This window comes from Hypomesus nipponensis, chromosome 6 (assembly GCF_054491055.1).
Source record: "Hypomesus nipponensis isolate SF chromosome 6, ASM5449105v1, whole genome shotgun sequence".
NCBI classification, from domain to species: domain Eukaryota; kingdom Metazoa; phylum Chordata; class Actinopteri; order Osmeriformes; family Osmeridae; genus Hypomesus; species Hypomesus nipponensis.
Window position 1 is genome coordinate 3,980,413 of NC_140366.1, and position 17,593 is coordinate 3,998,005.

General features: G+C 41.5%; 1 protein-coding gene across 3 annotated transcripts in view; it reads right to left on the bottom strand.

Annotated features, from left to right (window-relative positions):
• Positions 1 to 6,818: 6,818 nt before the first annotated feature.
• cpsf2 (cleavage and polyadenylation specific factor 2) overlaps positions 6,819 to 17,593 on the bottom strand; it is a 29,940-nt gene continuing 19,165 nt past the window's right edge. For all 3 annotated transcript variants that reach the window (XM_084699901.1, XM_084699900.1, XM_084699899.1), the window contains exons 7-15: positions 16,112 to 16,299; positions 15,603 to 15,893; positions 15,325 to 15,425; positions 15,008 to 15,211; positions 11,511 to 11,663; positions 11,174 to 11,399; positions 8,788 to 9,105; positions 8,283 to 8,417; positions 6,819 to 7,292 (exon numbers count right to left, since the gene is read on the bottom strand). In XM_084699901.1, the coding sequence (XP_084556027.1) occupies positions 7,200 to 7,292; positions 8,283 to 8,417; positions 8,788 to 9,105; positions 11,174 to 11,399; positions 11,511 to 11,663; positions 15,008 to 15,211; positions 15,325 to 15,425; positions 15,603 to 15,893; positions 16,112 to 16,299 (1,709 nt within the window). In that variant the 3' untranslated portion in view covers positions 6,819 to 7,199. The remainder of the gene's footprint in view (positions 7,293 to 8,282; positions 8,418 to 8,787; positions 9,106 to 11,173; positions 11,400 to 11,510; positions 11,664 to 15,007; positions 15,212 to 15,324; positions 15,426 to 15,602; positions 15,894 to 16,111; positions 16,300 to 17,593) is intronic.

Genomic DNA, 17,593 nt, shown 5'->3' on the forward strand with positions numbered 1-17,593 from the left:
AATAGCATAAATCCTATAGGTTAAAGATAAATATCTGCGAGGTTGAATATTGGTTTAACGAAACCATAACCAGCCTTGAAAAGCTTCTCTGATAACCCTAAGGTTCTGAACAAATTGCCTTCTCCATGACTCCACAGTGGGATACGCATTACACATTTTCTGTATGGTTGCACTGAGAAAACCAAACATCTAATATCAAAATAGCTGTCTTTAGTGGTGAATTAAAAGCCTACATGGTTTTTTTCTCTTTCAGTCATAGTGTTTTATATAAGTAAAAATAAATAAAGACAATTCAACTCAGTTACACATGTGTCTATAATAGACAACTGTCTATAATTCCTGGTAAATGTATTGAACTATTTATTTAGGCCTCACATTATTTTAACAGTTAAAAGATGCAAAAAGATAGTTTCACCAATTCAACTTGATTATGTGTGTGGTAATGTTACATGTGACACAAGCCTTGCTCGTCACCAGATATCCATCCTTTTCTGTGAACTGTTGTCACCTTGTGAAAGTGACCCTTTAGACTATATTTATATAGTCTAAAGAAAAATCTATTATACATATGAGAGATATCGATCAAGATGAAGTTCCCTAATTGTCATATGAACATACATATAATATATACAGAACAATGATATGTGTGTGACATATGTTTCAGAGAGGGTGCTGGATATAGTGTGTGGCATGTATATGTGCATAAAACTACATGCTAGAATGTGTGTACTAGTAGTACTGCATAGTGCATTATTGTGTCAGTGAGAACCCTAGTTCCTTAATTTGGGGCCTTAAAATTGACTCACAGATCTCCACTGCTGTGTGCAGAGGCAACCCTTATTGCATTTTTCATTTAATCATTTAGCAGATGCTCTTATCACGAGCGACTTACAGTAAGTACAAGGACATTCCCCCGAGGCAAGTAGAGTGAAGTGCCTTGGCCAAGGTCACAACGTCATTTGGCACGGCCGGGAATCGAACTGGCAACCTTCTGATTACTAGCCCGATTCCCTAACCGCTCAGCCACCTGACTCAGTTGTATATGGACGGCTACCACAATTAAGAAACTAAATTCCCATTGTTGAACTTTTAATAGCTTGCCTCTTTAAATTACATTTTGATGAAATTTTTACTAATTAAAAATTACACACTTGAGTGCCACCTATGTAACACACAATTACTAATCACATATACCTCTTTCGTGAGGTTAGAATGGCTAAACTTTAGAGGCTACAGAGCTGATGTTAGATTGTTCTGGGCTCGCAGGTCACCTTTACTGCCAAGATGACAGGCAGGAGTACTGCCTGCTGCAGCCATGCACCAATCTACAGGGCAAGTTGACAGGGTCCAAACTGTTTTGTCATCCACCATCACTCACTGCTGCCCACTTAGCAAAAACAGGAAGGAGGTCATAGGGGTAAATGTCAGAACACTGAGACCGCAGACATGCGCATACTGTACCCAAGTTACAGTCTTGTTCTATGGAGTTCAAATCAACCACATAAGGGCTCCGTGGTCTGCAAGAGGATAAAACGCCACTGATGTTTTCTCAGGGCCTAAATGTGCTTATAAGGGTGGAGGAAGTATTTGTCATTAGTGAGATTTTTAATCAGGCGCAGGTCTAGTCTTCATCCCTCCGCTTGGGTTTCGAGCCTACACACAAACACACTCACATACACATCAACATGTGTGACCCACGCCCATGCCAAGTCATTAATCCCTCCAGGCCAGAGTCCACACAGCAGGCAGGCAGTCGGGGCCCAGTGCCAGGGCCTGCTTACAGGGTTTTATCCACTGCACTACACTCTCACTCCCTTGTCAGCTCCAACAGACACACACACAGACACTACCTCTGCTGCCTTCTGCAGGGCCCAGTACATTGCTCCTGACTTGATGTGCTGTAGAGATAATGTTGTGTGTGTGTGTGTGTGTGTACTGTTGTGGTCATGGCCCTGATGTAAGAGCAAAAAACAAGTAACCTCATTGGGCATACTGGTATAATACTGAGCGATATCAAAATACACAAACAGTTAAATGTGCTTTCAGGGACTAAATGTCAAGCATGTGTCATGTCCCTCCACAGCAATGACAAGTGTCAAGGGTTTTAACAATGGACTGTGACATACTAAACAATTGGTGTGTTCAATCTAGCAACATATGTTAGTTTCACATCTGCTATTATTGTGATGATTCATGTGCATTATTCACAATTCACATTTATTTGTGCATCTTGCAGTCATTGTCTGACACAAGTTATCTCTAACAGAAATTAATTTGCAAGTAGCAGAGGTGGGGAGGTTACAATATTGTGCAGTGTTTTCTTTTGGACTAAGTTAATGTTCAGTAGCTGGGTAGGCTGAGATGGAATATCTCATACATAACAGTGGTTAGATCTATACCAGCTACCAATCTAGCCAGTCAGAAGTAGCACACGTTTCAGTCTGGTTGGAGGGAGGGCTAGGTCAAATGAAAAGCTGACAGGGGAAGTCTGACACCTTGCAATAATGCACTGCTGGCATTGTAACTAATATTTTGTTAATTGTTTGGAGCGAGTGAAGGAGACTGGTGGAGAAGGAGGGAAGGTTGTCTCCAGTTTTGTGTCCCTTCATTTCAGCGGCTAGGTTAACACATTCAAAAACGCACGGTACAGCAACATGCACAAATGTCTCCCGGGACCTGCTGAATTGACTCCTTCAGAACCTCCTCAGTCAGCGATAGAAATAAAGAAATACAATATTTATTATCAATGTTTAGCATTCTGTGGCAGTTACACAGGTTTGTTTTTATGTTTGCTAGGGTGTGAAGAGTAAACAGCGCACAGAGAAGCAGCAGAGGGCTCAATATATGCATTCTTAAGCCAACCATCATCCGCTCTGACTGAAATAATCTTCAATCCCATGCCACACAATAAATATCATGATAATTATTACAATATACATCACCTGTGCATAACAGTACCTTACCGGAACTCAAGACGAAAATGTTATTTTCTAGTTTCAAAACAAAAATTCCTTAAAGGTAGGAATGTTTTACCCATTCAGCATTTTACAGTCCTCAAAATATCAAGTGAATTTCTCAGGCACAATGACAGACACTTTTTGATGGCTTCATTTATCTAGACAAAAGCTTTAGAAGTTGAATTAAGTGATTAGTGCAAGAGCATGGGTCGGGGGGGGGGGGGGGGCACTTCTGTAAAATTATCATGCTATAGCACTCCCTCTGGTCCTAGAATAAAGAGGACTAAGGGAGAGATCGTATAACTGAGACAGAGTTGTGTGTTTGTAAAGAGCATCACATGAATAACTTTATTCTTCCTCTGTTTGCTGAGCATAAAAGAAGGGCAGGCGAGGAACAGTAACCTTGTTGCAAAGCACAACAGAGAATATCATTAATGCAAACCACAAAGGTTATTCCAGAAAGCAGTGTAGCCCATACTGGTAAGATAACATTACAGTTGCAAAGGCAGGATTCATTTAAGACAAATAAGATCACAGTACCACTTACAGCCATTTGTAGGGGGTCTCTATAGTGCATTACGGAATTGCCTGTACACTTGAAAGTTGTCTTAGAGTTACAAGACAAGTCATTTGATGTTGTTCACACCACAGAGGCTGTGTATGTGTAAGTAGTGGCCAAGTTAGGTTTATTTAATCTGTTATTTTCTAGTAAATCTACTAAATGTATTCCATCGTTGGTAATTTTACAACATTTCGTGAATACTGTCATTATATCATAATAAACTATTTGAGAAAACATATTCACATGCAATTGAATCAATGGGTTAATGGCAGATCTCAAGGTACTGTACATAGACATGTCAGATAACCATCGTTTTTACTGTGCCAAATAGAAGACGCAGCAAGACAGACAGCTCCCATTCTTCTGACTGCAGTGGTAATTATCTGACAGCCAAATGACCTGAAAGCTATTTGCTATGGGGCTACTGCTGCCACATACAGGTAGAACTCAGATAATAAGGGATTAATTGCTGTGATTGTTTTTTCTCTGCACAAAAATGCTGCTTGGCTGTCCTCAAGTTACTTGAAGTTAAACAAGATCGCTCGATCTGGGGTAGATATTTAGTCACACTGCCAGCCAAGCATCTATCCATTAATGCACATACCAAAACATTGATTTATTATAAAGTAAACATGGCAGTGAATATCCAGCAAGTGGCTTTGGGGATTTCAGCTTGTAGGTATGGCTGTATTGTGGGCCAGTGTGAAGAGCAGGTTGCATAAGAGGTGATCCTCAGTAATGGTGTAATTCAGAGAGGGTATGCACACCCAGCCGTCCAACCCAGCGCCCTCCTACGTGAGTCTTGTGAGTGGGTGGGTATGTCCCCTGCTGAGGGCTGTTACCAGAGAAAGATGCTGGTACTAGGGGATTACCCAGGTCCACTGATGGGATAAAGAGGGGAACAGATAAATGGAAGTGAGAGAAAGATTTTATGAGTTTTGTGTTAGACACAGTATTGTAGAGAGAGAACAAGAGAGAAAGTGTGAAAGAGATGGAGGGAAAGACACATGCACAGGCTTATCCCTTCTGTGCTCCTACCCGCATATAAGGGTGTTCCCACACAAAAACGTCATACATTCCAAGGCTCAATGAACAAAAGCTTAACTGTGAATTCCAGGTTGGTTTGGTGAAATATAATTTAAAAATAATTTTATTTTCTAGAAAACCACTCCTCTACATTATTGTACTTGAGAAGTTTGCTTATAGAGCCAACAAGGCATTCTGTGAGGATTAAATGTCCAATACCTACCTCTGAAGCTCAATTTTTTCAAATTAGTTTAGTGGTCGCAGAGTTGGAAGTCTGAAAACTTCCAACAACGCGTAAGCGTAACTAATAATTTGATCATTGTTTGGAACTGGTAGTGGGGAGATGCAATGTGCAGGTCTCTTACCTTCCTCCAGAGGGCAGAGTAAGACCTGGGGCGAATCAGTCGCATAGACAGGCTTAGCTGCTTGTTACATTAAAACAGGGGCTTCTGTGACAGAGTCAGCATTATGAAAGCTAAGAGGATTAGCTGATGGACATTTCTGGCGTTCTCAGTCAATTATCAAAATGAAAAGCGGTGACTGGGCAGGGCTGGCACACGCTCTGCCAGTGAAGAGCCACTCTCTTCTCTCTTTCGGCCTGTCAAAAAAGGGGTTACTGAAGTTCACCCAAAAGAAAAAAAGAAAGCTTCATTGGAGTATTTCAGACATGAAAGTTTTGTTGTTTGCACCATGGATTAAAAAGGGCATTAACATTTTAATGTTTCTAGTGCAAAACTGTATGTTATGTAACTATAAAACTGGCTTGCCTGTGCGTCAGCCAGTCATCTGTACACATGCCGAACCCCTTCATCCATGTGCATTATACCCACACCTCCCTCATGTGCGAGTTGTTTACCCACGGCCCCACTAGTTTGTGCCTGCCAAGATCTTACCGGTCAGGGAGGAGACTACATAACTTAATGCGCATGGTTGTGTGTGTGGAGGGCACTTTGTTTTGGGTCTAGCCATGGGAGAGACAATCCACAGCTGGCCAAGTGGGCCCACCCCAAGGATTCACATAACACTGTGAATGGAATAGACCGAGACAATATGACAACACTGCTGCAGTGGACTAGCCTGACGTTGTCATACTCATAATTCAAGTCAGAATATGAGTCTGATAACTCTCCGTTGGGCTGTGACTATGGGGCGTGTTTCAACCAAACTCGTAAAACAAATGCCTCTTTGCTCAATTGGATGGACCTACAACCAATTAGAGCAACGTAAAATGTTTGTTGAAAACAAATTCAACCCAAGCACTCTTTGGTGACGTGGTTGATTACGTTACTGTTGATCATCTGTCCATCATCGTATAAAGCCCGCCGTGACAATTTCATTGGTCCAAAAACCTCCTGTTCGGGTATAGTTTTTCTGCAACCGAGCTACTCCAGATCTAGCCTGGCTTTAAGCCCAACTTAGCCCCGCCCACAACAAAAATTCGGGAAGTTGGGTCTGGAGGGGCTCGTATTGGGGACAAACTATATAAAACCAGGAGCTGGGCGGACCAATGAAATTGCCAGGGCGGGCTATATACGATGATGGACAGATGATCAACAGTAACGTAATCAACCACGTCACCAAAGAATGCTTGGGTTGAATTTGTTTTCAACAAACAACATTTTACGTTGCTCTAATTGGTTGTAGGTCTATCCAATTGAGCAAAGAGGCATTTGTTTTACGAGTTTGGTTGCAACATGCCCCATAGTCACAGCCCAACGGAGAGTTATCAGACTCATATTCTGACTAGAAAAATGAGTATGACAACTTCAGGCTGCTCCAGACCCAACTTCCTGACTAAATGTTTTTGTGGGCGGGGCTAAGTTGGGCTGGCAGCCAGGCTAGCAGTGGACATTAACAAAAATGTAGAAAAGCAGAAAAAGCCAGAACCTCTTCTATCGCAGAACCACCTTATTATATCTTACATGCCCTTTCAACAAAGTTTGGACATAGTCATTGCACTAATAATACATTTGAATTTTAGTGTTGTGAGAAGACAACTAAACCAAATTTCATTTCATGCAATTTGTTTTCACAAACTGGGCGAAAACGCTGCCACAATAATTCCCCTGAATTAAGGGTTTCAGTTGGACTTAAGTGGGCAGCTGAAACATGTCTCCAAGTGGTGCTAACACACAAAGACAGCAAAGCCAGGAACACGACAAGGTCTTTTGGAGAACAGTACAGTACACACTAAACTCCACTCTCATCCCAGAACAGTACTTCTGTGAGGATGATTCAATTCACTGGCTACATATTTATTAAAATGACAATGATGATTTGGAACATTTTAATGACAGAAGGAACAGAGGAACAGTGATAAACAGTCATCTGGTGATGTCAGTTTGGGCCGGCCTGAACAGGAGCATAGCTGGGCTTTGAGGCATACTCACACTATGAGGTGATTCAGGGACAGCATCTGTCTCTCACTTCAGGCAGGTAAACTCACTATAAAAATACATGGTAAATTGAAAAAAAAACAAGCTGGATCCACAGTGTGGTTGGATGTGGAAACAGATGGAGATGCCTGAGGGGCTTCAGGTAGCCCGAGTAGTACACTGTGGTCCTCTGGGTAAAATCCTCCAAACGGAATGTCTCTGTAGAAAAACGGCAGCCGATGCTGCTCTGTCTCTCTACCAGTGGTGTCTACTGTCCCCCTAAACCACAGCATACTGCTGATACAGAAGCTCCCGAATCTTATAGTAGTCATCGCACAGGCAGCCTTCCAGGCCGATGCGTCCCGCTTCCGTCTGTAGGATGCAGGAATACATAAAGGGTCACCTGGGGTCACATGTAAGCAACACTTGCCCTATTTTCCAGACTATAAGTAACACTTTTTTTTCCATCGCTTGGCTGGTCCTGCAACTTATAGTCAGGTGCGACATATATCAAAATATATATAAATGTTAATTCATACTGACTGACATGAACCAACAAGTTCAATGGATTCAGTGATGTGGAATGAGATCGGGAGCTTGGTGAACTAGTTAACCGGTAACTTGCTTGTTGGACTCGCTAGCTTGTTATGTTAATTGAGCCTTTTCAGCCTCCCAGGTATGTTCTTTATGCTATTGTGTAGCTGAATAACTGTTAATGTGTCATGTTAACATACCGGATAGCTATTCAGTCTATGTTCTGTGTGCTTTTGTGTAGTTGAATAACTGCCTTTCCAGATTAAATGTCTGTTCTTGGTCTTGGATTTTGTGAAATACATTTCTAAATAAATGTGATTATAGTCCAGTGCGACTTGTATATGTTGTTTTCCTCTTTATGACACATTTGTTGACTGATGTGACTTATATTCCGGAAAAATACAGTACTAAGAACACACTTCCGGTTTCTCCAACAGAAGGACAGTATGTGAAGACATTTACAAAACTACATCAGTATCAACCTCAAATTAAAACTGAATACAAAACTTACCAAACAGCATGTGCTCTAACAACATATACACGTCATTTCAACCGAGTCCTTGCTTTGTGGCACATTTGGAAGAGCCACAACAACAGATTTGAAAAGCCAACCAAGTATCTCTACACATGGACAAGGCTGGATGGAATGTTTCTTTGCACATGCCGTATGGAATTGGCATTCTATTTCTGCCAATGCCATCCAAACAAACATCCCATCCAGCCAGAAATGTCAATTTTCCTTCAACCTCATACAGGTCCTGGTAGTGGCCTTCATTTTAGAGGGAGTGGGGCTGACTGACTGTGCCAGGGCGAAAGACAGACACTCACCCTGCGGACGGCCACCATGTTGTTGCACACCAGAACACCTCCTACAAACTCAGCCTGAATGCCTTCTCTCAGCAAGACCTGCTTGAAGTCTGACAGGCGCGGTTCGTTGATGAACACCGACTGATGCCCTGGAATCTGGAGGTTAGGTGAGACCAGTCAGAATCAAAACACAGCATGCTTCAATCAAGATTAGCTGATCAACAGATTATCTGATGTCCGTGGACTCCTCTCAACATATCTTTCTCTTGTACAATACATCTTTCACTTTGTATGTCCAGTAAACCATTGGCTACTTAATTGTCCTTTCAATTTTCTATGATGCTATTCTCCAATCAGCACAAATAGGTCTGTCTGTCTCTAGTGCGTCAACTCACATCTCTATTTATCCTATCTATCTGACCTGTCCTGAGAGCAATTCATGCCTGTCACTAACTTGGGGGTCAACAACCTCTCTCCATGTTCAATAAGGATCATTATTTCGTCCGTCCTTTCACTTCCCCCTTACCTCTTGGGGGGGTAAGGGCTCCAGAGTGGGGATGACATCACTCTCCTCTGAAGATTCTCTTTCATCCTCCCCAAACAGGGTCTTGATTGCCCGTTGTTGGGCAGCCACCACAGCACTTTGGTCTGCCATGCCAGGATCGGGAGCCACATCCATAGCCAGCTCGCCATCCTCTGCCTCCTCAACGGTGCCCTCCTCAGGTAGCACACCTGTGTCTACCTTGACCACTCGCATGTCGAGAACGCCATCAATCCACGCCAGCTCCGTATCCTTGGCCCGGCAGAACTGTAGAGAGCTCACCAGCGAGTCTTTCAACCGCACCTGGAGAGGAATAAACAACACGATAAGCCCCATTAGAGTATTTAATGTTTATAGAAGTCTCACATTTAGGGCTTCAACCTTTTCCAGGCACTTGTCATCGTTGTAGTAGGAATGTCACGAGAACCAATACTACCAAAACCTTCCAGTTCTAAAATGAAAAAACACAGACAACACCCATGTTGTGGGGCACCGTAGGCAAGAATGCCAGTGTTAGCAACAATGCCAGTGTTAGCAGCATCAGTGCTGCACCTCTTCCGGAACTGATGTGAGTTCTGATTCATATTAACAACATCCAAAGAATAAACGTTTTCAGTTTTTTAATCTGTCATACTGAAATACACCTTACATGATGTTTGGGATGTTGGGCACATTTGTTACAATGGCTTATGTTATGTACATAGCTCATGCTGTAGTTTCAATGTTAGCCTATACCTTGGTTAGAAGGGGAGAGAGAAAGAGAGCATCTTCCAAGTATCATGTCAAAACTAGCTAAATTTACTGAATATCCTAGTTTAATAGTTACAAATGAATATCCAATTGGTTTGTCAAAACACGATTACCCCAAATCCTTTTTTTACGATGCTCCTACAACTCAATGTAAAAGACGATTTGCGAGTGACAGAGCTGAAAATTCGCCGCGATTGGCCTAATTAATTGTGATTAATCTAGATTTATTCATTTTGAATATTAAATCGATTTATCCAAAGACCATGTTGACCATGTTAGTTTTCCTCTCTAAAAACCTTGAACTAGCCAACAAAAAGCTGTGCAATGCTGTGAAGAAGAAAAAAAACATGTTCATCTTGTTAGCTGAATGGCTGCACTGCTATATCCACTGTTTTGTTTTGCACTGTTGTTGTTTTTGCAGAGTACCTTTTGAAAATATGTCTGTAATGTGTCTGGGGACACTAGTTGTTGTACTATGAGTCTTAATTGCACTTTGTTATGTGGTTCTATGCTACATTGCACATGTTTTTATGTCTTGTTATGACATTTTGATATTTTCAAGTATTTTAATAAAGAAGTTCATGTTTCAAGTTCAAGTACATGGAATCTTAGAAAAAGCTTTTTTACCGTAGTATCGAAATCGGCATTGAGAATCATGTAATTTTACTGGTATTAGCACCGACTACTGAATTTTTGGTATTGTGACACCCCTAGATTGTATGAAAGTGTATTGGATACAAAATTGTTTCTGGATTGACATTTTATTGATTAGGGATGGGCATTCAATTAAATTGTCTTAATCTATCGTCGGGAGAATTAACAAACGATTTTCGATTAATCATTAACAATTTTATATTAAAATTCACTATTTATAGGCTATATTAAAATGCAGTGAAAATAGAAAAAACAGTGTGTTTCCGCATTGAGATCTGTAGCTATGACAAGAACAACAACTATTTCTGTAACTCCTAGAAGGGGAGCCGACACCTAGAAGCCGCTCAAACACAACTGACCCTTGTTTTTTTCCGGCTAATTAACAAAGCTTCATAAAAACCTTCGCCCTCAACAATACATAAGGGTAGCATATCCATCTCGATGGACTTGCAGATCCGTTGGGTAATTTTCTCTGCTCATAGTGCATCACAGCTCCTCCGTGCTAACACCAAGAGCAGGATGCACCGCCACTATCCAGGGTCAGATGTACTTTCTTCAAGTGGTACATCATTTGAGTCGTGGAGGAGTTGTATTTATACTCAGCTTTGCAGTGTTGGCAGTGAAAATTCATTTTTAAGTCAAAATGGTCATACACTACACTTCGCCGTGACTTCTTCATGTTTACTTTTGAAATACAAGGAAAAACTTTTTTCCCAAACATTGGCTTTGTTTGGCAAAATGTTTAATTGCTGCCACATAGCGAAATCCACTGCATTCCTTCAAGACTCACACTACGCAACAGAACACGCATTAGTTTTATCAATGAACAAATAATGTCATCGACAAAATTCTTAAATGATCGATTAATATCGATTGTCGATTAATTATGCCCATCCCTATTATTGATAAGCAATGCATGGTCTAGTGGTATAGAAAAGTGAAACAGCATGGCTTCTGCAGGTCTGACCTGGTAGATGTGTGTCTCGCTGGTGGCATCCACTGTCTCCTGCAGTTTAGGTGTGTAGACCTTGATATCCTTCCCGCTGAAGGCCTTGCAAGACTCAGACAGGTCCAGACTTGCTTCAGGAGGGCCACGGACGATCACCAGCTGCCGTGGCTTCATCTGATTGATGATCTTCTTGATTGAGTCTCCATCAGACCGTCCCTCGTAGTCAATGTATGTCACTCTTGCTCTACAGAAGGACAGTGACAAAGAGTACTTAGACAAGACTGCATTACTATCTGACAACTCAAATATGCAACAAAATGTACAACCTAACCATTCATTAAGTGTGGCTACGTACTTGATCTCTATAGTCTCTGTGGTGGAGGTGCATTTAGTTGGTACGACTGAGAGGTCCTGGTCCATAGGCTCATCCCCATTGGCCATCCCTGATTCCAGCTTGGTTTTCTCCTCCTCTGTGGCTTGTAGCTCTGGCACCAGAAACTCCTCTGGCCTAATAATAGTGTGAGGTACAGTCATTTTGATCAAGTTGGTAGTTTGAGTATTTTATTTAACAATTATTATAAACTACAAAAATACTCCAGTTTAGGAGCCAGTAAACCATTTTTATAGATCTGATCAGGTTGTTCTAGGAGGTTAATCCGTTCTGAGTATGAGGAGCTGTGTGTCTAAAAGCTATCAAGGAAGTTAAGTATGGGAGAAGCTTCTGAAGTAGAGCCTTCTCTATGAAGACAGAGAAAAGTATTTTTTGATCAAGACTTGTTCAAGCCACCTTTCTGCCTATGAAGATTGTGACCTACAAGACATGTTTGAAACCCTGTCTGTGCTGAATTAACACAGTGTATCATGCATATTTGTGTGGTATCACAAACCTATGGAGACTTTTAAAGGCCAAAAACAAATATATAAGGCTTTTCCCTGCCCCCTGACTTGATGAAGTTGACAGATTTGTTTTGCTGCAGCAAGTTACACTATGGATAAATGAAAGTATAAATAAATAATTGTGTGAATAAGTAAATAAATGTATATACGAATGAATAAATAAAAGTACAAATATGTAAATAAATACACATACATTGAACATTTCTATATTTAATCTATTGTTTAACTTGTAATTTATTTATTTATGGTGTCAGTCAAATTATATAATTGTTCATTTATGTACGCATTGTATTATGTCATTATATTAGTGCTGTCAAACGATTAAAATATTTAATCGCGATTAATCGGATTACTGTAATCTTTAACTCGCAATCAATCACAATTAATCGCACATTTTGATCTATTCTAAATGTCCCTTGATTTCTTTTGGTCCCATTCTTTTTTCAAATTGTTATGCTCTTTTCAACATGGAAAAGTGGTTCGGATTGCTTCTTGCAAATATTTTTTTATTGAAAACAACATTGCAATCGCCTGGCTTTGACGAGGGGACGGGCTCTGCTACTACTCTTTAGCCGGCTCGCAAGACAAACAAGTGTGTGTGGCGTGCCTGTTGTTTTGTTTCCGGTCGAGCTAGATCCGGTGTGGTGTTGTAGTTTTTCGAACGTCAGTAGTTGTTGCAACAGCATGTGAAAAAAACTAAAAAGTTTGCTTGGACAAAAAGAGCGTTAATCGTGTGATAAAAAATTGACGTCGTTAATTTGGGTGTGCGTTAACGCCGTTAATAACGCGTTAAACTGACAGCACTACATTATATACAAGTACTAAGACAACGAAAAACAGTTTAGCATCTATATTTAGCATTTATTTTTCAAAGTTTGACGTTGAATATGATGTAGCCTACCACCTGAAAAACGTAAGTTGGCCTAGCCCTATTAACATGTTAACGTGCTGGGTTGAAAAATAAATATGCTTATTATAAGAAAGACATCAAAATCGAATGACATTGTCTTCTCCGGCCAAGACAACAAAATCTTGCTCTGTTGCACCGTTCCCCACTCAGCTTCTACGCAAGTTAGCATGCTGCAAGTTTTCAGGCAGTGATAAGCGCGCTCTGATGATTTGCATGTCAGGTGGCTGAGCGGTTAGGGAGTTGGGCTAGTAATCTAGAGGTTGCCAGTTCGAGTCAAATGACGTTGTGTCCTTGGGCAAGGCACTTCACCCTACTTGCCTCGGGGGAATGTCCCTGTACTTACTGCAAGTCGCTCTGGATAAGAGTGTCTGCTAAAGGACTAAATGTAATGTAATGTAAACAAACACAATTTTTAATTTGTAATACATTGTAAGAGATACTAATACCATCGGCATTCGGTTACAACAGGACTGGTGATACGAGTCTTATTATTAGTAGGCTATTAGCGGCTGAATATACAATGTCCAGCAACCATTGAGTCAGATCGGGAAAATGTTTGAACGTTTTTCTTTTGTGGAAAAAAAAAAAGCATTTCAAATTTAGATTTGTCGATTTTCAGACGTTTTAATCGAGTCTTGGTCAACCAAAGAATCGGGGACAGCCCTAGTAAAAGTACATATGTATATATAAAAGGAAGTGATATGTACGTACAGTAATAAAATATGTAGTGCAAATGTTCAGTGGCTGGGAGAAGGTGCATGGCCGTCCAGGCCAGGGTGTGGGGGTAAGTACAATTTACAATTCAAGTTAGGGCTGCACGATTATGGCCAAAATGATAATCACGATTATTTTGATCAATATTGAGATCACGATTAATTATCACGATTATTTGTTGATTTTAACCTACTCAAATTTGATTGTCACAATGTATTGTACCTGCAGAATGGATGTAAATAAAACTCAAAATATACAATCAATAAAAAACAAACGATCTCCGTCCACACTAGCGTTTTCATATAATTTTCCAAATGTTTACCGTCCACACTAACACGGTACATGACAATCGTTGTCATGGTTACGCCACTCCTGACCTTCCCTCCCTCCCGCCACGGTGCCCTGTTTACATACTCCTCTGGCAATACTATTTGGTGTTTTAAAATTGTCCCACCAGCTAGCTGTTCAGCCAGGTCTCACCCAGAATCGCCGCTCTGTTTGGTTTAAACCGTCTCCTCTGCCTTGTCCCCCTATCGTTCAGGAACACCGAGCAGGCTACAAAAATCACCTTCTGCGTAGGAGTAACGCATAGGCTATCTATTAAATGATAGGCTAATACTTGTACCTGAAGTAGCCTTCACTAACTAAACTGGTAAATAAATATAGAGATGGAGCAGCATATTTCTTTCATCTTCCATGTTCATTTTGACATTAGCTAAAGCTACCCCCAATGCTATAGCAACTGAACGTCATAGTATCTGAAAAGCTCCGTGGACCCCGTCCACACTAGCCTATTACGCAAACCCGGTGTTTTCAAATGTCTCCGGCTAGGAGAGCGTATTCGAAAAGCTCAGTTTTCAGTGTCCGATTATGCCGTATTAGTGTGAACGGGAGGTACAAACGCAGACATATGTATGCGTTTTTAAATGTACTCGACTCCATGCAGCGCCGTAGCCGGCTGCAGCCTACAGATTGGAGAAAGAGTTTATCATAGCCCAATACGTAAAATGACAAATGTTCCGACTTTACAGAGCCGTTTATAACTCCTCCCCGACTGCAAGCGGCAACTCTTGCTGGTCGTTGCATGCAGCCGCAGCCAATGTCGAACGTACCTATTGGTTTACGGAGCGCTAGATTGGATAAGATAACTTTGATACGGAGCGTTCTATTAACGGAATGACGCATTTAAAATATCGCTCGATCACGTGAATTTGATCGTGGGAAGCCGAAATCGTGATCGTGATTAAAATTCGATTAATCGTGCAGCCCTAATTAAAGTATTGAATTATATATATTGAATGGTGAAAAAAAGTACAGGTTAACCATAGTACCTGATAATTTCTCCATACTCATCCCATTTGATCCTTTCCTCGTGTGTTGGAAACATAGGGTAGGACTTCTTTGCTTGTTTGAAGAAGCTGCCCTTGCGCCCCCCCTCTCCCTTCATCATTAGGTCATGGTGTTTGGTCTTCAACACGGCAGGCTGTTCAAGGTCATCCTCCATGTCACTCTCATCACTAGAATCAACATCTACCCTGCACCAACACACAAACATGAAAATGTACGAGATAATAACATTTCACTACCACTTGTAAGCGTATGCAATGGGTAACATTGCAAACATGCTTGGACCAAAACTGTGACTCACTCTTTAGCTTGTTCCAGTTTTTTGGCAGCTTCTTTCTTAATTTTATCCTTCTCCAAGTATTCCTCCAGCTCCTTGCCTTCCAATTTCACTCGTTTCCTAATCTGACACCAGGACAAAAAAGATAAATCGTGTGAATGTTTCAATGGCATAAAGCTGTTTACATGGGTTAAAATAGACACACAGGATTTGCTTAGGAGACACTTTTTACAAAGAAAAAGATGAACCCTGAACCAGCGCTGGAGAGACAACCCTTTTGGCAGCTCTGCCCCAGGCCTCACCTCCAGGTCCAGCATCTTCTCCCCGGGGTTGTCGATGAGATAGCGAGCGAGAGTTCCAGGTGTAGTGCGGAAAGTCAGAATGACAGAGTTTTTGGCATCCTGGCACCACTGGATGAAGAGCTCTCGGGAGAAGCCAGACTCCAGGTCAGGCTGGCTGCATAACACTACCTTTGGGCTGGGGACACGAGCAAGGTCTGCTAGACTATGGCACAGGGACAGGTGGCGGAACTGGAAGGGGTTATTCCTTTTGTCTTCAAAGCACCTCATGAGCTTGTCACTCATCCACTCTACCTGCAGTGAGACATAACCATTACAATTGTTATGATTGGTTTATGCCCATCAAGGAATGTGGTATAAAACTAATTAAGTATTAAATACATTGTATCTACAAGATCATTTGACCAGTAAGTTTAATGACAATGTAGTTATGTTTGGATAACGATGATTTGTTGAATGAATGACAATTTGGGCTGTATGTAAATTCTGTATTGGAAAATGATGGCGGAGACCTGTGACTTGGAGAACTCCACCACATTGTAGCTGACGTTATTGAGCAGGGCTAAAGAGTATACACCCAGTCCTGCATCCTTGGTTCTCCAGATCTGGTCCAACAGTTGAGCCAGCTCCAACACGCGCCCTGCCGTATCCACAGCGATGAGCACATTTCCGTCGCCACGAAGGGTCTCCATCACATTGGCTGAGGGAGAAAATGTGCTTATCTTTTTACACAGAACTGTATGAATTGAAAAAACTATACTGCTCAAAAAATTTAAGGAACATTTTAAAAACACAACAGATCTTGATGTGAAAAAACATTATGTTGGTTATCTATACTCATATTGACAGTTGAATGTCTTAGGAACGAAATGATACCACATCTTTGATAGAAATACGTTTTCAGCTTAGAGAGGACTTAATACAGACACCCCGAAAATCTAAGGGGAAAAAAATGATGTGGCAGGCTCGTCCACTTTGCCAAAATTCAATTTCTGCAACTCAAAATGCTTCTCAATATCTTGTGTAGCCCCCACGTGGTTGTATGCAGGGCCGGCCCAAGGCATAAGCAAACTAAGCGGCTGCTTAGGGCCCCTGTGGTTACCAGAGGGGCCCCCCAAGAGCAAATGAAATTACAGTTTAATGTATTATGTGAAAATATATTTAAAAATATATATATATATATCGGCAACGATAAGCAACGCCGAGGGGCCCCCAAATCAATTTTGCTTAAGGCCCCAAAAAGGCTTGGGCTGGCCCTGGTTGTATGCATGCTTGACAACGTTGTGACATGCTCCTAATGAGACAATGGATGGCGTCTAGTGGGATGTCCTCCTAGATCTGTCAAAGGCCATCAGTGAGCTCCTGTAAATTCTGAGGAGCAATCTGGCGGCATCTGATGGACCGAAACATAATGCTCCAGAGGTGTTATATCGGGTCTAGGTCAGGTGATCGTGAGGACCATTCAATTGTATCGATTCCTTCATCATACAGGTACTGCCAGGGTTTTTCTTGCATAGAAAAAATGTTGGCGCGCGCCAAAGCTGCATTGAATGTTAGCGAATATGTTCTCAATAGTACGTTTCAAGAAGGCTACAGCCAAACCCTCGTTCTGTTTTGATCAATAGTAATCGAGTTGATAAGCGTGTCTTCTTGTCTGATCAATATGCAACTGTGAGGTGCGCGAATGGACAGAGTGGCCACTAACATGGCCACGGGAACTAGGGGTGCAGCAGCACCCCCTGACAGTACGAGCATTTTAATTGATATGACTTAAAAATCCACCACCGTGGCACAGCTCCGCAGTAGCGGACTGACCATCGGGAGAAGAATGATGGAAAACCAGGCTAAGAAACGTAGGGTGGGGCTGAAAAATTGAGAGACAAAGAAATTACCTTCACTAGACAAGGTTTTACCAATTGAAAAACAGTAATGTTTATTTTACATAAAGCTCAACTATTTTGCGCTCTAATAAATGCCCCCCCAAAAATCTTGCG